The sequence below is a fragment of the Mastomys coucha genome, unplaced genomic scaffold (assembly GCF_008632895.1).
Source record: "Mastomys coucha isolate ucsf_1 unplaced genomic scaffold, UCSF_Mcou_1 pScaffold23, whole genome shotgun sequence".
NCBI lineage: Eukaryota > Metazoa > Chordata > Mammalia > Rodentia > Muridae > Mastomys > Mastomys coucha.
In genome coordinates, this window is record NW_022196906.1 from 102,725,957 (window position 1) to 102,746,880 (window position 20,924).

Sequence of the window (20,924 nt, forward strand, 5' to 3'; positions counted from 1 at the left end):
CTGAAACTTTCAGTTCTCCTGTCTCAGTCTCTAAGTGCTAGAACTGTGGGCATGGGCTCCCAGGCCTAGCTGATTGCCCAGGTCTTAATAGCTATGATCTCTGGCTCTGGAAACAGGACATTGTGAGGAGGATTACATTCTACCAAGTAAAAGAGAAGGGCCTTCTGTTTGGGGGCAGGAGCTATGACTGCTGATAAGTATTTTCAGCAGCCCAGGGCTGGGTGCCAGTTGGCAAGGCCCTATGAAGATGCTTTTTGGAGATGACCAAAGCGAGCTGATTTGTTTGTTTTAAATGTTTGGGTGTTTTGCTTGCATGTAGGTCTGAGGCCAGAAGAGGGCATCAGCTCCTCTGGAACTGGAATTCCAGTGAGCCACCATATGGGTGTTGGGAATTGAATCCAGAACCCCTAGAAGAGCAGTGAGTGTTATTAACTACTGAACCATTTCTCTAGTCCCTAACCCAGTGTTTTAAAATTTTGAAAATTCTCCTGCATCAGCTGCCTGAGTGTGGGGTTTACAGGTATGCTGTCTGGGCTTGATGGTGCAGGCCCGTAACTCCAGCTCTTCAGGAACTTTAGGCAGGGGCATCACAAATTCACCGTGAGCAACTTAGTGAGAGCCTGTCTCGTAAAAGAAGGTAACACCCTTAGGGAACACATATTATTTTTTCCAGTTGTATGGATAGCCCAGAAGGCAAATCACAAGTCCTGTGCCTCTCAATTAGGTGTGTTAGTAAATACAGACAGGGGGTTGGAAAATGTTAAAGTATTTGCTTAGAGTATTCGAGGCTCTGGATTTGATTTCCAGCACCCTGTCTCCTAAATTAGGGTCACATTGCATGGCATGATGGCACAAACCTGTAATCACAGCCCTGGGGAGGCTGAGGCAAGAAGATTTTAATCAAGGCCTGTCCGTCAGTCTGTGCTACAGAACCCGCCTTAACCCCTCCCTCCCAAACAAGACCGATTTCTGTTCTGGAGTTTCTTTACTTGGTGGTTGGTGGCAGGTAACATCTGGCAAGAATATGATCAGGGAAGAGTAACTGTAATTTTTTCTTCTAGAACTGAGGTCTGAAATGGAAGGCTCTTCACTGAGCCCCAGCCCCAGCCCTCTCTTTACTTGTTACTCAGTTACATCATCAAGTTGTGATCCTCTGGCCTCAGCTTCCCAAGGAGTTAAGATTTCCTAAAGGAAGAGTTGGTGAAAACACAGCAAAGGCTTGGCGTCCTCACCACTTTTTGTAAGAGGGTCTTTCTCTGCGCATGCTTGCTGTATGTCTGTCTGTCTGTTTCCTCACCACTAAGAAAACGTCTAGTCAAAACAACAAAGACCCCAGAAAACACAGAGCTGGGCATAGTGGTGCATGCATGCATGCCTTTAATTGAAGCACTCAAAGGCAGCCCTGGTCTACAGAGTCCCAGGACAGCCAGGGCTACATTGAGAGATACTGTCTCAAAAACAAACAAACAAACAAACACAAAACAGTGAGGCTCGCCTTTACCTTAGATCTCTGTGACTGCAAACGGACTAAAGGGTAAATGGCAGAAATCAGAAAGTAAGATGTGGTGTCCCTGTAGAGCTGCAGTCCTGTGGGTCGAAACCCCTCTGGGGGTTGCACATCAGATATTTCTGATTCATAACAGTAGCAGAGTAATGTGAAAACAGTTTTATGGTTGGGGGTCACCACAGCATGAGGAAGGCTGTGAGCCTCAAAGCCTAATTGTTAAGACCTTTGGCTTTTTTTTTTTTTTAAGATTTATTTTATGTATATGAGTACTCTGTAGCTGTCTTCAGACACACCAGAAGAGGGCATCATATCTCATTACAGATGGTTGTGAGCCACCATGTGGTTGCTGGGAATTGGACCTCTGGAAGAGCAGTCAGTGCTCTTCACCATCTCTCCAGCCTGGCTTTTCTTTTGCACTGAAAAATGCTAAGATGCCAAGGATGAGTTATGAGTTGTGGTTTACCAAGGTCACTGTTTTCCCCCTTTTGCACCACGTGTCAGCACACATCAAGTACATGGTGAAGTCCGAGCTTGGGAACTTTACTCATCCAGGCAGGCAGTTTCAAGTGAACCCAAACTTCACCTGCATGGCTAGGCTAGCTATCCAGCTTGCTCCAGGGATCCCTTGTCTCTGAGTTAAAGCAGTTTATCTTTAAACACACAAACGTGGCAACCCGGATATGAAAGGCAAGTGGTTTTTATTTATTTTCTTACAAAGACGTTTCCTTTTACTAATCTCTGAAGAAGTATCCCATTAGTTAAAACAAGCACACACAAAATGATAGATAGGCTTTTAAATGAGTTGGTTTAATTCAAAGTGGTACAGAATTCAGAGTACAATGAAGATGGAACAGTGGGCTCTGGTGGGATTCCAGGCTGGGTTCACTTTAAAGTCACAGCTGAGGTAGGCACTGCTGAACACTAGAGACAGCGAGCCATCGCATTATTCACTTAATTCATTCCTTTCTTTCTTTTCTTTTCTTTTTTTTTTTACAAAAGTTTATTACAATGTACAACAGGCTCCAGGATAACACTTCATTCTATCTATTAAGGTGGCAAAGATGTTATGGCAGGGAATCCAGATGTTTAAATAGGAATGGACGAGGAGGGTCACCATCACCTCAGATGTGAGAACAGCTTACTTTTTGCCAGATTTCTTAATTCCACCTGTGGCTGCAAAAATAAAAGTCCAGTTAGGGAAAAATATTGTTATGGCTACAAAGCCTCATAGGGTCCTAGTAACAACTGGCTCCTGTATTGGAGGTTTACTTTGACACAAGCATGCCCAGCTCCTCTATTGCTACCATGTCTTCTAGAAAGGCAGAGCAGGGCTGAGGCAGGGCCGAGGCAGCATCCATACCGCATGTCCTTCAGATTAGCTGAGCAAGTCTTGTGCCACAGCAACCCTATCTTACAGCTAAGTCAGTCTTAATGTTTGGTGTTCAAGGTTATAGGCTGGCATGTGAGAAGCCTCAATTCTCAGCTGGTAGTCTGACTTCCTATTTTATAGTGTTTTATTTTCTTGAAGGCAGAGTCTTATTAAACAGTACAGGTGGGCTTCAAATTCACTCTCTTCTTTAGGTGGGCCTTTTTTTTTTTTTTTTTTTTTTTTTTTTTTTTAGTTTTTCGAGACAGGGTTTCTCTGTGTATCCCTGGCTGTCCCGGAACTCACTCTGTAGACCAGGCTAGCCTTGAACTCAGAAATCCACCTGCCTCTGCCTCCCAAGTGCTGGGATTAAAGGCGTGCGCCACCACTGCCCAGCTTTGGTAGGCTTTTTGTTTTGGATTTGTTTTTCTTCCTTACTGTTTTGTTGTTTGTATTTTCTTCCTTTTTTATTTGGTTTTGAGACAGGGTCTCTGTGTTAGCCCTAGATGTCTTAGAACCCACTCTATAGACTTGCCGGCCTCTGCCTTGTCAGTGCTGGGATTAAAGCCACTACCACCTTTCTTTCTTGAGAAAGAACACAGAAGTTGGTAGATAGGGAGGTGGAGAAAGCCTGGAAGGAGTTGGAGCAGGAGAAAACATGGTTGAGTATATTGTATGAAAGGTTTTAGACAGGTGTTGTGGTGCATGTGATTAATCCCGCACTAAGGAGGCAGAGGCAGGAGGATCTTGGTGAGTTTTAGACCAGCCAGGTCAACATACTGAGTTTCAGCACAGCCAGGACTATGTACAGAGGTGGTTCTCAACCTTCCTAATGCTGTGACCCTTTAATAAAATTCTTCATGTTGCGGTGACCATCAACCATGAAATTATTTTTGTTGCTACTTCATAAGTGGAATTTTGCTACTGTCATGAATTGTAAGTATCTGCTTTCTGATTGTTTTAGATAACCTCTGTGAAAGGGTCATTCGACCCCCAAACAGTTTCAACCTACAAATATAGAGATCCCGTCTCAAAAAATTCACCCTTCTGCCCCAGGCTCTCCAGGTGCTAGGATTAGCAACGTGCAGCACCATGCAGGCTAAGTGCTACCTAGGAAGTTTCACTTCTAATCGCACACTATTTCCTTCTTTTCTATTTTGTGTGTGTGCGCGTGTGTGGGCCAGAAGCCCAGGTAGTGTTCCCTATCAGCCATGTTTTGTGAGTTAGGGTTATCTCACTGGCCTGGACCTTGCCAAGTAGGCTAGAGAACCACAGGGACCTGCCTGTGTTTGACTCCGCAGTGGTGGGATTATAATTTGATAGCACTCTGCCTGACTTTTCTTCTGTGGGTTATGGGTACCCAACTTCATGCTTAGCAGGTAAACACTTTAACAAATAAACCATCTCTCTAATCCCTCGATGTATAGTTTTTGTTTGTTTGTTTTTTTGTTTTGTTTCCAGACAGGGTTTCCCTGTGTAGCCCTGGCTGTCCTAGAACTCACTCTGTAGACCAGGCTGGCCTCAAACTCAGAAATCCTCCTGCCTCTGCCTCCCAAGTGCTGGGATTAAAGGCGTGTGCCATCAATTTTAAATTTTATTTGCATGTATGTTTTACTACATTTATGTATGTAAACCATGTGCATGCCTGGTACCTGCAGAGGACAGGAAAGGGTGTCAAATCCCCTAAAGCTGGAATTACAGATGGTTGTGAATAGCTGTGTAAGCCACGGGAACCAAACGCGGGTCCTTTGGAAGAGCAACAGTGCTCTTGACTGCAGAGCCATCTTTCCAGTCCCTTTCTTTTTTTCAAATTACATTTAACTTATTGTATGTAGATATGCATCTGTGCACACACATGTGCCACAATGCACAGGTAGAAATCAGAGGACAATTTTCACAAGTTAGACAATCCTACTACATAGATCCCAGGGATTGAACTTGGGTCCTCAGGCTCAGACGCAGGGTTTTTACCCACTGAGCCACTTCATGGTACTCTCTTAACTGCTCATTCTAAATCACCACATTACAACACACTATATGCCACCTTATATTCCTAGAGGTTGGTTTATTATGCCTTCATTTTATTCAGTTTTAAAGTGTCAATACATTTGGCACTCAGTAGATAATGAAATGGCTGTACAATCATCTATGCCTAACTTAAGGAAGAGAGCACAGCCTAGTGGTAGAAGTGCACACTTTTAATCCCAGCATCCAGGAAACAGAAGCAAGTGGATCTCTGAGTTTGAGGCCAGTCTGGTCTACATAGTAAGTTCCAGAGCTACAGAGACCCTGTCAAAAAAAAGCATGAGAGCACAAAAAAAAAGAAATCTTGTCCTGGAACTCACTCTGTAGATCAGGCTGACCTTGAACTCAGAAATCCACCTGTCTTTGCCTCCCAAGTGCTAGGATTAAAGGCATGTGCCACCACCGCCCAGTCTGAAAAAACAAATCTCAATCTAGGAACTGAGGTGTATCCTAGCATATCCAGGTCAAGGTCACAGGATGAGGAATTATTAGGAGACCTTGTTTAAAACAAACAAGAAACCCCAAATGGATGAAGCTCAGTGAGAAGTAGTACTAGTTAGACTTCCTTTATCAGAAATTCCCAGGACCACTAGTCTTTAGGGTTTGGGGGACATTTGCATATACATGATATTTCGGAGATGGGACCCAACTGTGAAGCCAACATTTACTCATGCTTCACCCCACCGCCATGCATATGGCTTTAAGTTAATAGAGTACTTCCAGTGCCCCTGCATTTGACTGTAACCATCATCCAAGACCAGGAGGAGTTTTCTCCTGGTGTTAGGTCTCAGATCTGGGACACTTTGGATTTGCAGATTATAAACACTCCATCTGTTTCATCAAGGTCTGACCTCCTTATACATAATCGCAGATTAAAGGTGCCAGATACCTGACCTCATTTTAAAAAGCAGTCTCAACAGCTAAAATGTCATTGCTGTGTGGACAAACAACAAACCCACTGCAGTAGGTCTTGGGGTGACAGTTCTGGTCTCTATGTGACACGGATAACTGGCAGGAGAATCTAACGTTCAAGGCCAGCCTCAGGAACTTTTAATAATAACGGTAGAGGGCTTGTCTAGCAATTAAAAAAAAACAAAACAACAATCAAATGGGTTAGAGAGATGGGCTCAGCATTTAAGAGTACTGGCTGCTCTTCCAGGGGAGCTGGCTTCAATTCCTAGCCCACAAGCATCTGTAACTACAGTCCCAGGAAACCAGACCTTTGTCTAGTTTCCCAGGGCACTGCACACACATGGTACACAGATATGCATGCATGAAAAACACCCATACGCTTAAATACAGCCAGGGCTACACAGAGAAACCCTGTCTTGAAAAACCAAAAAAAGAGGCAAAATCGTGGGCAAGGTTATTTTAGCAAGGCACAGAGAGAGCATGGAGCATAGGCTACAGCTCCAGAGGGAGTTTGTGCTCCCCGGCATAGCCACAGAACAAAATAGTATCCAGAGCAAAGTACACGGTAAGGAGCCTGGACGTCTACCTTTTAGTCTAGATAGCACCCAAAGGTGACTCTGGACTCAACATCATTACAGACAATGTGGCCAGTTAAGTAAAAAAGTCCTATGTTCTAAGGTTAACAACCTATAAAGAACTAGTGAATTACTAGTTTGGAACCCGAAACAGGATGATACTCAGAAACTTAGCTATATTTATCTGTCCGGTGTACATGTTGGTGTTTCCATTTCTGTAGCTTCTCCATGAACTGGAAGCCCAAGACTGTCTTGAGAGGCAGATTTCACTTCTGGCCACGTTTCCACTCCCGCCCCTTCGAACTGCACAGACCCAAGGCAGGGGGCTTGGCCAGAGTGTACACCAGACCCTGCAGTTCATCAACGACCCCGAACAGACCTGCCCTGCCCTCCTATACCTACACTAGCTCGATCTTCACTTACCCAAGGGGCCCTTCCCCGCGGCCTTGGCTTTTAGCTCCTCGAGTTTCTTCTGTTCCTCCTTTTGTTTCTGCTTGAATGCCTTATCTTCCTGCGGAGAGGCAGAGCAGTTCACTCCAGTTCAGTCGCCCATTCCCTCAGCGCCCGCCCGGCCTCCGCTCCCGTCCTCACCTCGTCCATTTCCTTGGCCTGCTTCTTGGGCTGTTTCAGAGGCTTCTTTTTGCCACCTGTGGGCGACACGAGCATGCTCGGCCCAGCCCCGCCATCCATCCCTCCCCCTCCCCCGATCCCCTATAGAGCCTTACCTTCCCGGCCCGACATGGCGCCTCCAGCCCCTTCACCAGACCCTGATCCAATGCCGGAAACGGGGCTTACAGCCTGAGCCTATGCCGCACCTATGCGTGGCCCCTGATTGGCTGCTAGACAGGAAGTTGCCCGCACGTATTTTAAAGGATGCGTCCTCCAGGGGCGGGCGCTGACCGGTCAGGGGTCAATTGAGTGGCAGACGCGGGGCTTACTGCTGGAGCCTAATAGGCTTTGGCTCTTCAGGTACGGGGCGGAAGGCTCCTTCTGCCTGGGTGGATCCGAAACCGTGGCGGTGGGGGAGGGCGTCTGACTGTAAAGCTTGTAATCCGGCACAGAAAGAAAGCATTGCAGGTGGAGGGGAGGGTACATGCAAAGTGTCTCTCCGGAACCGAGGAATGCCCAGGTGGCTGGCACGAGATAGGATGGGAGATGGCAGAAGTGGGTAGTGGCCAATTTTCACCCAGTCCTCAGCTTCAGAAGCCGCGGGGAAAAATTCGGATTTTATGAAATAACGAGTGCAACTGTTTGCAAATTCTTTCTTCTAGTTCGGTTTTTTTTTTATTATTGAGTATGTACTTTATATAGATAAATAGTACTCTGAACTGAGGATTGAGGAAAGCTGACACTGTAGCAAGACAAACATACGGCAAAGCAAATAAGTAAAATACACATCACACGTTATGTGACCTGTGTGGGGAGAAAAAAATAAGCAGAGAAAGTGGTTAAGGAATGCTCCCTTGGTGGGATGTCATTTTTGCTAGGGTGGTTAGAAAAGTCCTCTCCAGGGGCCATCTGAGCAGGACTTGAGGAAGGCCAGGGAGCCAACTGTAAACAGGGATCAGCTAGGCAGTGCCAAGGCCCTGGGTGGAAGACTGCCTCGGGTGTGCCAGTCCTTCTTATGGTTAGAAGGAGTGAGAAACCAGTCGAAAGCGCAGAGAGGAATGAGAGTCAGATCCCTTGTAAGCAGTGGAGAAGACGTTGACTTTTGCCTGTAAGGAGCAGTGGGACTGTTGGAGGGGTTGAGATGGTATGGAGAAGCAATGGACCTGTCAGCAGATGAGTGAGAGGCAGTCCAGCCATGATATGCTGGTCAGCGAGACCACTTTGTATCCCTGACAGAGACAGAGAGGGAGGGCTCCTAGGTTTAGAAAGTCAGCAGGATTTTGCTAATAGATTGGATTTTCGATAGGAGAGGAAAAAGAGGGATTAGGGTGATGTGAGGTTGTCAGCCTAGCACTTGTACCTGAGTTACCATTAAGCACAGTATCAGGAAAGATAGATTACTGTTAGGTTCCAAGCAGTGATCTGGGGGAACAGTTAGATAATATAAAATCCTGAAGAGAAGCTTTGGCTGAAGAAGTGATCGAGGGGTGTGGTGTGTGTGTGTGTGTGTGTGTGTGTGTCTGCATTAGGGATTGAGCCCAGGGCCTTAATCATGTTAGGCAGGCACTCTGTGTGTGTGTGTGTGTGTGTGTGTGTGTGTGTGCATTAGGGATTGAGCCCAGGGCCTTACTCATGTTAGGCAGGCACTGTATAATTGAACTATATGCCCAGTTTTTGAGAAAAAAAATCTAATTATGAGAGTATGTGAATGTATGTGTATATCAGAAAGAGAAAAAGAGAGAGAGAAAGAGAGAGAGAGAGAGAGAGACAGACAGACCCCAGAGGCCAGAGCCATCAGGCACCCTAGAACTGGAGTTACAGGCAGTTGTGAATTGCCTAGTGTGAGTAAGTGCTAGGAGCAAACTAATTTATATGTCCTCTTAGCCTCTGAACCATCTCTCCAGCCCAGTTATTATTTTTTTAATAACAGGTTTACTGATATAAAGCTTACTATATAACTTAGCTATTTAATTTGTATAATTCAGTGATTCTAATACATCAAAGATCAAACAGATATCACTCCAACCAGCTATAGAAGCATTTCCTCCCGCTCTCTCTGGGTTTGAGATAGAGACTCACTCACTGTGTAGACTGGGCTAGCTTGGGACTCGTGGAAGGCTTCCTGCCCAGCCTCCCAAGTGTGGGGATTGCAGGTTTGAGCACCATGTGGAGTAGGTTGAGTCCTTTCACTTTCTGCCCCAGTGCTGGGATCAAGCCCAGGGCTCCCCAGGACTGTACCACTCACCTACATCCCTAGCCCTGTGGGGTTTTTTGTTTGTTTGTTTTGTTAATATATTTTTAATTTTTATGTATATGTCTGTGTGTCTGCTTGTCCATCCATGTACCATATGCATGAAGTGCCTGTGGAAGCCAGAAGAGGGAGTCGGAGCCCCTGGAACTGGTGGTTGTGATGTGTGTTCTGGGAACTAAACCTTGGACCACTGAAAGCAGCAATTGCCCTTAACCACTGGGTCATCTCCCAGCCCCCAAAACCAGGTTTTTGAGATTGTTTTAAATATGGTGGCTTACTGTGTAGGCCTGGTTAGCCTAGATCTCACAGAGATCTGCCTGCTTCTGCCTTCTGAGTACTTGGGTTAAAGGCATATGCCACCATACCCAATTATAAAGTAAATTATTTAGAAATATTTTCTATTTTGTTTATTGATTGATTGATTGGTTTTTGGGACAGGGTCTCGCTATGTAGCCTTGGCTGACCTGGAACTCACTATGTAGACCAGGCTGGCCTTGAATTCACAGAGATCCACCTGCCTCTGCTTCCTATGTGCAGGGATTAAAGGCATGCGCCAATACACCTAGACCTTATATTTTATTTTAGTTACATGTGCTTTTGTGAGTCTGTGGAGGAATGTGAGGGTAAATGCAGATGCCCATAGAGGCCAGAAGGGGGCAGTGAGTCCCTGCAACTGGAATTATAGGTGGTACCTGCATGAGGGGAATCTGAGCAAGGCATCTTGGGCTGCAAAAGTGTCTGGCAGTTGGGGAGATGAGGGCAAATGGAAGCCAAGTGAAAATGACCTTTGAAGGAAGAGGGAGCCACCACAGTGCACAGGCTGACCAGGAAGGGCAAACGAGGGGATCAAGAGTTGGCAGAGGTGGAGGTGACCTGGACAAGGACCAGGTGACATTTTGAGCAGATATGTGTCTGGACAAGGGTGGGACCGAAGGCCACTGCAGAAAGGGTGAGAGCAAGTGGAGATGGGAGTTCTGGCAACCTGCCAAAGGGTCTGATGGCACACGGGGCCAGTGGCTGGATGAGGGGCCTCATCAGCTACTGAGCAGTGTCTGAGAATGTGTGCTGCTCTTCCTAAGAAGCGTGCCTTTTCTTTGTAATCTTTAAGCTCAAGAGAGAAAGCTGGGCATGGTAGAACACACCTTTAATCCCAGCACTTGGGAAGCAGAGGCAGTTGGATCTCTGAGTTTGAGGCCAGCCTGGACTAAATGAGTTCAAGGATAGCCAGCCAGGGTTACACAGAGAAAGAAACCCTGTCTTGAAAGACAAAAAATGGGCTAGTGAGATGGCTCAGCGGTTAAGAGCACAGACTGCTCTTTCAGAGGTCCTGAGTTCAATTTCCAGCAACCACATGGTGGCTCACAGCCATCTGTAACGGGATCTGATGCCCTCTTCTGGTGTGTCTGAAGACAGCTACATTGTACTCACATACATAAAATTTAAAAAAAAAAAAAGGAAAAACATTTAAAAAAAAATCAGGAGACAAAGTGAGAACTAGAGATGTGGAGCACAAGCTCGTGGGCTTAACCCTCAGTATTGCAGTACAGGGCTGGGGCTGGGAGATACTGGGCTGGGAGATACTAGCAGCTAAGAAAAGTATGCCAGGAAGAAGCCACTAGCAGCTAAGAAAAGTATGCCAGGAAGAAAAGCAGGGTAGGAGGCAGCTGTGTGCTGACAGCAAAGAACCAAGCTGAGAAAACAAGATTTGGGATGTAGGCTCCAGCTTAATGTGGCCTCTGTCCATCTACCCAGCCTTTCCCCCTCAGCCCATCTCTGCTTAATGTGGCCTCTGTCCATCTGTCCAGCCTTTCCCCCTCAGCCCATCTCTGCTTTACTTTCCAACTGCGTTGAGTACCTTGCAGGTTTTAGGTGACTTTAAGAGCTTCTTAGGGTCTCCCTCTGCCAGCGTCATTCTTCCATGGCTGGCTGAGGGCCTTCGAGAGGCCTGTGTATGGTGTCATTCGCATTGAGAGACAGCCCAGGGGCTAGAGAGATGGCTCTGAGGTTAAGATTACTGGCTGCTCTTCCAGAGGTCCTGAGTTCAATTCCCAGCAACCACATGGTGGCTCACAACCATCTGTAATGGGATCTGATGCCTTCTTCTGGTGTGTCTGCAGAGAGTGACAGTGTCCTCTTCATATATATCAAATAAATAAGTAAAGTTGAGGGGGGGGGAGAGAGAGAGAGGGAGGAAGCGGCAAGGAGAGGCTGAAAGGAGTAGATGAGGAAAACAAGCTGGAAGCTCCTGACACTTTTCTGTGACGTTCCTGCTATTACCAAGTGCTTGTTCTTGCTAGGCAATTTTATCTAATGCAGAAAGCAAGAAAGGTGGCAAGTAAGGGGACATAGACAGACCACAGACTTGTGGAGAAAGAGGGGTGTCCTTGGGGGTGGCAGGGCACAGAATTGTACAGATCATGCTTAGAGTGTCAGAGTGGTTGGGACAGAGTATGGCTATGGGAAGGAGGTGGGTGAGCACTGGAGTGCTTGACCTTTCTGGTTTCTGCCAGACCCCTGTGCCAGGTGAGTCAGGAACTATAGGCCTTGCTCTTACTTCTGAGCTAACCTGTCCTTGGGCTGCTCTGTTGGAAACAAGCTGTAGGGCTCTTCTCTGCCAGGTGTAGGTGAGGTTCCAGGGTTAGTCGAGGACAAGCCAGGAACTGGGCTGGAAACTGGAGGAAGTTGAGAGGAAGCAGTGACTTCTGGGGGCAATGGGGTTCTGAAGCTATGGAGAGATGGGGGTGGCTGAGTCACAGGAATTCTGGGGGGAGGGGCTCCGAATCGTAGAATGGGATCAAAATGGGGTGTGGGGAGAAGCTGGGCTGTAGGGGTACAGAGCTTGTCGAGCATGTGTTGAGCTCTGCTAGGTTCCGTTCCTAACATCTGTCTCTTGGGAGGAAGCTGTGAGGCAGTGGTAAACGGCCAGCTCATTTCTGTGAAGTGTCCCTGGAAGGAGAGTGGGTGTCGTGCTTGGCCTTGATGAAAGGCATATTTGCAGAGCTGTATGTATTTCAGAGGGACTGTAGAAACTTGTGTTCTGTGGGCCCTGGTATTGGGGCTTGGGTGTGAATGGTGTGCTGTTTTATGTATGAATGGGACTCAAGAGTTCAGGTGGAGCACCAGCTTGGAACCAGTGTCACCAAGATCCCCTCGGCTACAGCTCTCAGCTTGAGCCCACTTTTGACTAGAAGGTGTGGCTTTGTTTATCCAGCTTTGTTTTCCAAAAGATCGTGAGAGATCCACTGAGGAGGAGGCGCCTGGGGTGCTTAGAGGAAATGAGGAAGCCCCCTCACACCTGCGTCTATTTACACCACATCCTTCTCATATGATCCCGTTAATCTGTATATAAAGAAACGCTCAAAATTATCCTGCCATCTCCTGGTTCCCACCTGTAAGAAGTTTCAGGCCTTGAAACTAAGGAAAGAAATTCCAACAATACTTTGAGGAAGCCCTTTTGTGTTCTCCTGGTCCTTCCTCTTTCTTTCCCGGCTCCTATGGCTTTCTCTTGTTGGCCACCAGGTGTCGCTCTGATCAGTTCCTTGGGCTTAAAGCCATTTGATCAGAGAAAGTTGCCAGGTTTTTCTGGGATTCTGGGTAAGTTGGCCCTTCCCTCAGGATTCTGAGCCCCTTCTGTTCTTGGGCCGGGCAGTGCCTGACTCTGGGTACTCCTTGTCCTGTGCAGGACAGAGGAAGTAGATATTGTTAAGCAAGGCTGAAAGGGAGCAGAGGAGCCTGACCTGCTGAGTGGCTGTCGGCAGAGGCTGGGGCAGAGGTGGGAAATGTGAGACAGGGACTTGGGAGCCTGAAAAGTCAGGTGGAGGGCAGAGGGATGGTGTGCTTTGAACCTAAGAAAGCACTGCAGCGTGGAAAACAGGTTTTTCCTCCCCTGAATCATTCTTTCAGAGGAGAGCTAGGGCAGCCTCAGAGAGCCTGGGAGTTAGGTGTGAGGATCTTTTATAGGAATGACTCTGGAAGTTAGCTTTCCCTCACTTATCCTTAGTTCCCTCATTTCCAAGGAGTCCTGTGTCTGTGTGTGTTTGCAGTAATGGGGATTGAACCTACAACCATAGGCATGCTGGGCAAGTGCTCTGACATGAGCTATACTCCCAGGCTTTTAAAAACATTTTTACTTCTTGTTGTTGTTATAGTTATGTTGTTGTTGCTGTTTAAGACAAGGTCTCACTCTATAGCCCTGACTAGCCTGCAACTTGCTATATAGACTCTGCTATTCTTTTTTTTTTTTTTTTTTTTTTTTTTTTTTTTTTTTTTTCTAGACAGCGTTTCTCTGTGTAGCCCTGGCTGTCCTGGTACTCACTGTGTAGACCAGGCTGGCCTCAAACTCAGAAATCCACCTGCCTCTGCCTCCCAAGTGCTGGGATTAAAGGCGTGCGCCACCACCGCCTGGCGACTCTGCTATTCTTGATCAGTCCTCCTGCATCAGTGGCTGGAATTACAAACTTGTACCACCAGCCCACGGGGCCTCTGTGAATCTTTTTGTCTTTGCAGGCAACTCAGGTTTGAGGATTTTCTCTGGCAGTAGCAGAAAAAGGAAGCACCAAGATTCTCCTCTAGGTCCTGTCGGAGAGACCTAGGAGATGGTGTGGATGCAGTCAGAGCATCTGGTCCTGTATGGCATCATAGGGAAAAGGGAAGACAGGACACACTGATGAGCTCTTCCACAAGTGTTCCCTTGTCCCCCAAACCCATGGGAAAGTCTGGCCCTCCTTGCTCCGGGGGCAGAAGGTAGTCTGTTTAGCTTAGGCTTTGAGACCTGACTTGTGTTTAACCTTTCTCAGTCGGGCTCTAATCTGTCTGGTATCCTCCTCACAGCTCTTGCGATGACGATGACGGGATGCAGCCCTGTATTTGCAATGCATCACGTGGCGGGTGTACCCCGTATACTGGTACGGAGAACCTTCCTTGGAACGGACTTTGTCATGACAAGAACTCTGTGCAGTCCAGGTCCCAGCCAGCCTAGAGAGAAGCAACCGGAAGTTGCAGCCGTAGGGCTGTCTCACCGCCTCCCAGAATTGGGAAGAACACTGAGCCACACGGTGCGGCATCGAGCAGCCTCTACAGCCAAGGCTTGGTGGGACAGATACGAAGAGTTCGTGGGACTCAATGAAGTTCGGGAGGCCCAGGGAAATGTGACAGAGGTGAGGAGGGGGCCAGGGCGGCTGGCTTCGCCTCCAGATTTGGGAAATATGGCTTGGGCTCCTAACAAAAAAGTGTTCCCAGCTACATGTGTGAAGGCAGCTGGGAAACTGTGGACACGTTTGTGGTTTTTGCTTGAGGCAGGGTCTTATGTCTGGCCTTGGAATCCCTGTGTAGCCAAACTCCTGATCTTCCTGTGCCCACCTCCTGAGTGTTGGGACTCTAGATGTGGGCCACCATTAACTAGCCATTTTTTCTCCTGAGACAGTTTTGTCCTGAAGTCCAGACTTGCCTGAAATTTAGAATATCTTCTAGCCTGGCTCTGGGCTCTGATCGTCTTGCCTAAGTGCTAAGATTATAGGCTTGGGTCACCACACCCGGCTCAGACCTGCCTTTTCTTAAACAAACATCATTGCTAGAAATATTTGCCTCTATCTCATGTGGAGATCTGAATCTGTACTGGAGTGAAGGTCTCTGTTGTCTGGGAAAATACTCAAGTCCTGAAAAGCCCCTGGCTAATGACTCCCCTGTGTATTAGGCCAGCACAATCGCCTTTCGTGGACGGTTTTGCCTTAAGGTGCTGAGGCAAAGGGCACTGAGAAACATCATCTTGGAAGGTGGACGGAGCTGCCTGTGGTCTTCAGGTCTTTGGTGGCAGCAAAAATGCACTGTGTCTCCTGTCTGTACTCAGTTACAGAACAGTGTAGCAGGTTGGAAAAGAGCAGGGGTTTGGCTGGGGATCTGAGGCACATGGCTGTCTCTTCTCCTTGGAGAATATTTGTACCTGTGAGTTTGGCCGAGTTGAAATGACCAGGGCCGTAAGCTAGAGGCTGTAGCAATGACTTGATGGTGGCATTGGAGGCCTCAGTAATACACTGGGTTCCTCCTGGTGGTTCCCATCAGACAAGAGTTGGCTGGATCTAGTGGACAAAGATTGTGTCACTGTTTGCTTTGCAACTTTCTCAGGAGCGTGTTACTTCTGCTTGAATGAATAAATCCAGGGCTTCACGTGGGTGTGGCCACATGTTGAGCATGCCAGCATGAGCTGGGATTAGTGGTCGAGTTCCTGCCTTTCACAGTGACACCCCAGTGACCCCTGCTTGGCTGCTGCCTCATTAGCTGTAGAACTGAGAAGGCTGATTCCCTCTGACATTCTCTCTGCAGGCGGAGAAAGTGTTCATGGTGGCACGTGGTCTTGTTCGAGAAGCTCGGGAGGGTTTAGAAGCTCAGCAGACTAAGCTGAAGGAGGTGAGGGACCGCTTGGACCGAGTCTCCAGGGAGGACAACCAGTACCTGGAACTGGCTACTTTGGAACACAGGATGCTACAGGTGGGCCCCTCAGGAAGCCACCCTCCGTTACCTGCACAAGCCCCTTGCAGGGCAGGGTATGGAGTGGGTAACCCTGACTGTTGGTCAGAGGTCTTGGAAGAGGTAAACCTGAAGCTTCTATGGTAGTCTTAGGCCCAGGCTTCCAGAGCCTGTCTGCCTGCTCTTTCCCGAGTACTGGGGTCAACAGTGCAGCAAAATACTATCTGACACCTACTATTGAAGAGAGGATGGGGATATTGGCTCAGAGTATACTAGATATTTTCCTAGAGACATGCTCTGCATGACTGCCCAGAGGGAAGATCACATGGCTGCCTCTCACACCCCCCACCGCTCTGCTCCCACACCAACAGGTATATCCTTCTGTCTTCATGCGGCAGGTGTTTGTAGAGCCAGTGGCTGGGGAGTGGCCCCTGCCCCTGTGGCTGTAGTCACAAGGCTCCTTGCCATGCTGTCTGATTCCTTGTTCTCACAGGAAGAGAAGAGGCTCCGAATAGCATATCTGCGTGCAGAAGACTCAGAGCGAGAGAAGTTCTCTCTCTTCTCTGCAGCTGTGCGGGAGAGTCATGAGAAAGAGCGTACAAGGGCTGAGAGGACCAAGAACTGGTCCCTCATTGGGTCAGTTCTAGGAGCTCTGATAGGTGTGGCCGGTTCCACCTACGTTAACCGCGTCCGGCTACAAGAGCTGAAGGCCTTGCTCCTGGAAGCACAGAAAGGGCCTGCGAGTCTCCAGGAGGCCATCCGTGAACAGGCATCTAGCTATTCCCTCCAGCAGAAAGACCTGCAGGACCTTATGGTGGATCTGAGGGGCCTGGTGCACGTCGGGCAGGGCCAGGGCTCTGCGTCACCAACAGGTCCTCCTTCTACCCGAGGAAAAGACATAGATGGCCTCTCAGCCGCCATGAAAGAGCAGCTCAGTCATTCCCGGCAGGTCTATTCCTGCCTAGAGGGTTTACGAGAGCAGCTTGATGGCCTGGAAAAGACTTGCAGCCAAATGGCTGGGGTGGTTCAGCTCGCAACGGCTCCGGCACATCCAGGCATGGTGGGGCCAGTGGAAGGGGCCCTGCCCAGCTCCTTGCTGGAACACGGGAGTGTGATCTTGGCCCTGTCAGAGATGGAGCAGAGGCTAGAAGCCCAGGCTAATAGGAACACTCTCTCTAGCACTCTGGTCACCTGTGTGACTTTTATGGCCACATTGCCTTTGCTCTACATGCTGTTCAAGGCCAGTTAGCCCTGGGGTCCTTCTTCAAAGGGGCCGAAGGGTGAATATAGCTTTTGTTGGTGATATAATGAATCTCGAGGTACACGCAGCCTCAGCCTGACTCTGAATACCATCTGAGGTGCTCACCAACAGGTATATTTTATTGTGTAGGTAATACCTATTTACATGAATTACTGAAACTTTGTGCAAATGTCCAATTAAAATATCTAAGAATTTGTATTATTTTAAAGATCTTTATATTAGACTCAGTTTCATCATTGACTTCAGAAGTCTGGGACTTGTGGTTTAGCCTGGAACGAGGGATCATCCTCTTTAGTTCCTTCCTCATCTAGTAGTGATCCTAGATCAGGACTGTGTTGGATGAAAGTAGCCCCGGATTCTCACTTAGAATATCCTGACACAATTGCCCTCTGCTTGTTGGGCCTTCCTGTGTGTGGGCTCAAGTGAGTACAATCCAGCCCGGTGTGTGGCTTTCTGCCGTGGGATGGGGAAAAGATGTGGTTCTGGTGCCGAAAGGCAGGGACTGGGGCCATTGCAGATCCACGCTGGCCTGCAGATCCCTGATACAAAGTCCTGTCCATGCACCCTGGGACCCTCAAACAAACATGGGCATAGTTCAGGCCCTTGCCGGCAGCAGTTTGGAGACGTGAAGGACGGGAACAGTGAAACATGGAAGCGGACTGCCCTGAGAACCTTGACCTCTCTCTTCACAGGGAACAGTGACCCTTGACCTTCTCTGCTAAATGGCGTGAGTGGCCTTACGTAAATAGAATCTGTGGAGTGTTGCTCTGCGCTGAGTATTAGTGGTCTGGAACCTTAAGGAGAGTCAGTCTAACAGCCTTCCCCAGAGAGCACCCCCACCCGAGGACACCACAGCTGTCGGCTTCCAGTGGGAGCTTGTTTGTGCCTGTGAAGTCACAAGTCTTTCTCAGGAGCAGCCCTCTATTCTTGGATGCTGTGCTCCTCCCTAAACAGCAAGCGCGACCCGAAAATGGCTCCTAAGTGAACCTCTGAGAACCTAATCTCTCAGTCAGTCAATCATTTACTGTCATACAGTGGTCCCCTGAGAGCGAAACAAGCCCAGCACCTAAGGGTGTTCATACCCCTGAAGGGCCAGGAAGCACTCCAGCCTTCCTCATCTGTACACACAGATACGGCGCTAGCATGACGTCAGTTCTGTCGGGCAGGCATTGAGGGGAGAGGATTCCCCTTGGTGAAAGGGGCTCCTACAGCGTTGCAGAAGTAGGGAGGCCAATGTAATTGAGGGGGTGGGTGCAGACTGTCCTAGGAGGGGTGGGGATAGGTTTGAGAGAGTTGTGGAGCATAAGGTTAGAGGGTGGGGGTGGGGGGTGGAAAGGAGCTGGAGAACTGGGGTGACTGTTGGAGTGTCAGGGAAGGGTTGTCATGGTAGTGCTGACAAGGTGCTAGGTGACTGGAATCAGGTGCTCAAATGGGGGTGGAGGAAGAAGAGTGGTGATCTGAGAGGCCTTAAGGGAGGGGTATTTTGGAAAGCAGGCAGATGAGCTGAAGGACCCTGTCTTAATTAGTTTCTGTTGCGATGAAACACCGTGACCAAAAAGCATGTTGGGGAGGAAAGGGTTTCTTTGGCTTGCACTTCCACATCATTGTTAATCACTGACAGGAACAGGACCGGACAGGACAGGAACTCAAGCAGGGCCAGATCCTCATGGAGGGGTGCCGCTTACTGCTCAACGCGCTTTCTTACAGAACCCAGGGCCATCAGCCCAGGGGTGACCCCGCCCTCGGTGGACTGGGCCTTCCCCTGTCAATCACTAATTAAGACGGAGAGATTTTTCCCACTGAAGTTCTCTCAGATAACTCAAGCTTCTGTCAAGTTAACATAAATCCAGCCAGCACCCCCACCCCCACCCCATGGGAGTCTGTGGGTGTGATGGTAGAGAGTAGCCTGGCATCAGGCCTTAGTGAAGTGGCGGATACGGAAGACTCGGGCTTCCCCGACTTAGAGCCCTCTAACCTTAGAGGCTTCCAGGTGACGTATATGCAGATGTTTCCCTTTCTGGACACTATGCCAATGGCCTTGAGCCAGAGTCCTTCAAAAGCCTTCAGGATGGGTCCGGTCCTGGCTCCACAGATTGCCATTGGCAAGCCCGGGTGCGAACGGCCCTACGTAAGACGCCCTCAGGAGAGAACCTCTGCCCAGGGTTTCCTTCCCAGGAAGACCCAGGTGTTTTCCAAGGAGGGAGTCCAGACTTGCTCAAGCCTTCTGAGCTCTGCATGGCTCCAGGTACCGGCCGTGGAGGAGGGAAGGAAATAAGACCCTTCGCTGCCAGTATGCTCTGCTTACACAGCCCAGCTATGGTGGTATCACCCCTTACTTGTCAATGAGCAAATAAGTCGGGGGAGGGGTGTCAGGTTACATGGCTTAGTGATGGCGCAAACTCAGGTCCAAAGCCCGGGCTCTCTTCAAACAGCCAGGGGTGGGGGCCGGAAGGAGAGGTTGGGTGTTGTGGAGTACTGAAAGAAGGAAAGGTGGGCAGGGCCAGGTGAGAAGAGGAGAAGCTGGCGCCTAGGAGACCAGGTGAAGAAAGTTGGCCGGGGAGGATGGCCGCAAGGGCCGGGATCTAGAAGGGAATGAGAGCGCTCCGGGCGCTGGGCGAGGTGCGTTGGGGACGGTCAAGATGGTGGTTATAGAACAGGCAGAGCAGGTGTGGGGCACAAGTCCTTCGAACTCAGGCAGGACGGGGAACGGCTCCTTTGCTGTATCTCAACACCCGGGTGTAAGGCTCGCAACCGTGGCCTCAGCCTCTCGGTCCTAAGCGGCGCGCAGGTGAGGCCCGGCTGGGCGGGGCAGACCGCCCACGCTCCGGGCTAGACTCCTCGCCCTACACGTCTGCGTTGCCATGGCTACCGCCCGGGCGCTGCAACCCCCATTTAATGAGAGGGGGTTGATCATCACCCCCCACCCCCAGGCCCTTCACAAACTCCGATCCCGCGGGACCGGAATGCGGGGTCCCGGATGGCTGGGGCCGCGTACCCCGTTCTCCCGGCTGCTTCCGGCCTGGTCCGGGCGGCGCGCGGGGGGAGGGCGGCCCGACGGGCGGGGGGTGGGGGGGTGGAAGGAGCGGAGCCCGGGCCGGCCGACGCGGCTTTGTCTCCTTTGTTCCCAGCGGAGGCAGCGCCGCGGCGGGAGGGGCGGGCGGCGGGCGCAGTTTTTTCCGCCCCTCGGTCTCCGGGTAACAGCTGCGGCTCCGCCAGACCCACCTCCGAGGGGAGGAAAGGCCGCCGCGCGCAGATCTGAGCTAGCCCGGAGCTGCGGGCGGACGCCTCGCCGCGCGCATCCCGCAGGAGGGTCGGGCGGTGAGTTGCGGGACTTGGGCAGGGAAGGCGGGGCCGAGGCGAGAGCCGCGCGCACCCGGGTGGAACGGCCCGGAGGCCTCGATCCTGCTGGGCGCGGGCAGCCGGAGTGGAGCCACTGGTGAGCGGCTTCGGTCCTCAGAGTTGGGACCACACTCGCGCGCGCGAAGGCAAACTCTGGCGGCACCGCCTGTAACGCGATTGGGAGACAGAGGAGGTGGAGCTGCTCCTCCGCGCCCCCTCCTCGCTGCCGCCACCGCCGCTGTCGGGACCGGCCGGCCCCTTCCCCGCCCTCCCTGGGCCACTGGTGGGGTCTTTGTCCCGTGGCGCGGAGGAGGGAGGAGGGTCGAGGATGAGCCGGAGCAGGGAAGTGGAGGCTTCCCCATAGGATAACAAACCCTTCAGGCTGAGAGTGACAAAGGAGGACCACGAGCTTTTTAACACTGGGGCTCTGTCTCGGTACCCACACACCCAGCCCGTGCTTGAGGAGCGCCTTAATTTATAGTGGGTGTCTGGTAAAATGATGGCTCCCTTCTACCCTACTCAACATCCAGAAGGCAGGTGTGTAGTGCGCACCACTTCACTGTCAAAAAGTAACTCTCCCTTTTAAGTGGATACCCGGGGCCGGGGCGGGGGGGGGG

The 20,924-nt window shown here is 49.9% G+C and overlaps 4 protein-coding genes across 9 annotated transcripts in view; 2 read left to right on the forward strand and 2 right to left on the reverse strand.

Moving 5' to 3' along the window:
- Ccdc51 (coiled-coil domain containing 51) overlaps window positions 1–17,180 on the forward strand; it is an 18,674-nt gene extending 1,494 nt beyond the window's left edge. Inside the window, exons 1-4 of one of the 2 annotated variants that reach the window (XM_031345799.1) lie at window positions 7,285–7,354; window positions 14,076–14,401; window positions 15,564–15,728; window positions 16,201–17,180. In XM_031345799.1, coding sequence (XP_031201659.1) covers window positions 14,084–14,401; window positions 15,564–15,728; window positions 16,201–16,956 — 1,239 coding nt within the window. In that variant the 5' untranslated portion in view covers window positions 7,285–7,354; window positions 14,076–14,083 and the 3' untranslated portion in view covers window positions 16,957–17,180. Of the gene's footprint in view, window positions 1–7,284; window positions 7,355–14,075; window positions 14,402–15,563; window positions 15,729–16,200 lie in introns of those variants that run through there. The other variant, XM_031345800.1, reaches the window with a different exon arrangement.
- On the reverse strand, window positions 2,294–7,219 carry Tma7 (translation machinery associated 7 homolog). Its single transcript, XM_031345811.1, has 4 exons — window positions 7,111–7,219; window positions 6,977–7,032; window positions 6,809–6,896; window positions 2,294–2,680 (listed from the first exon to the last, which is right to left on the reverse strand). Exons 1-4 carry the CDS (start codon window positions 7,124–7,126, stop codon window positions 2,646–2,648), a joined length of 195 nt encoding a protein of 64 aa, XP_031201671.1. The 5' UTR covers window positions 7,127–7,219; the 3' UTR covers window positions 2,294–2,645.
- A 1,349-nt stretch (window positions 17,181–18,529) lies between the features above and the next one.
- Window positions 18,530–20,924, reverse strand: part of LOC116073755 (wiskott-Aldrich syndrome protein homolog 1-like) — a 3,067-nt gene continuing 672 nt past the window's right edge. Inside the window, exon 2 of the mRNA XM_031345810.1 lies at window positions 18,530–20,473. Within this exon, the coding sequence (XP_031201670.1) occupies window positions 19,904–20,473 (570 nt within the window). The 3' untranslated portion in view covers window positions 18,530–19,903. The remainder of the gene's footprint in view (window positions 20,474–20,924) is intronic.
- Window positions 19,050–20,924, forward strand: part of Plxnb1 (plexin B1) — a 26,199-nt gene continuing 24,324 nt past the window's right edge. The window contains exon 1 of one of the 5 annotated variants that reach the window (XM_031345791.1): window positions 19,050–19,213. The gene's annotated coding sequence lies outside the window, so the exon portion shown is untranslated. Of the gene's footprint in view, window positions 19,214–19,282; window positions 19,508–20,076; window positions 20,287–20,378; window positions 20,405–20,456; window positions 20,845–20,924 lie in introns of those variants that run through there. The other 4 variants (XM_031345789.1, XM_031345788.1, XM_031345792.1 and 1 more) reach the window with 4 other exon arrangements.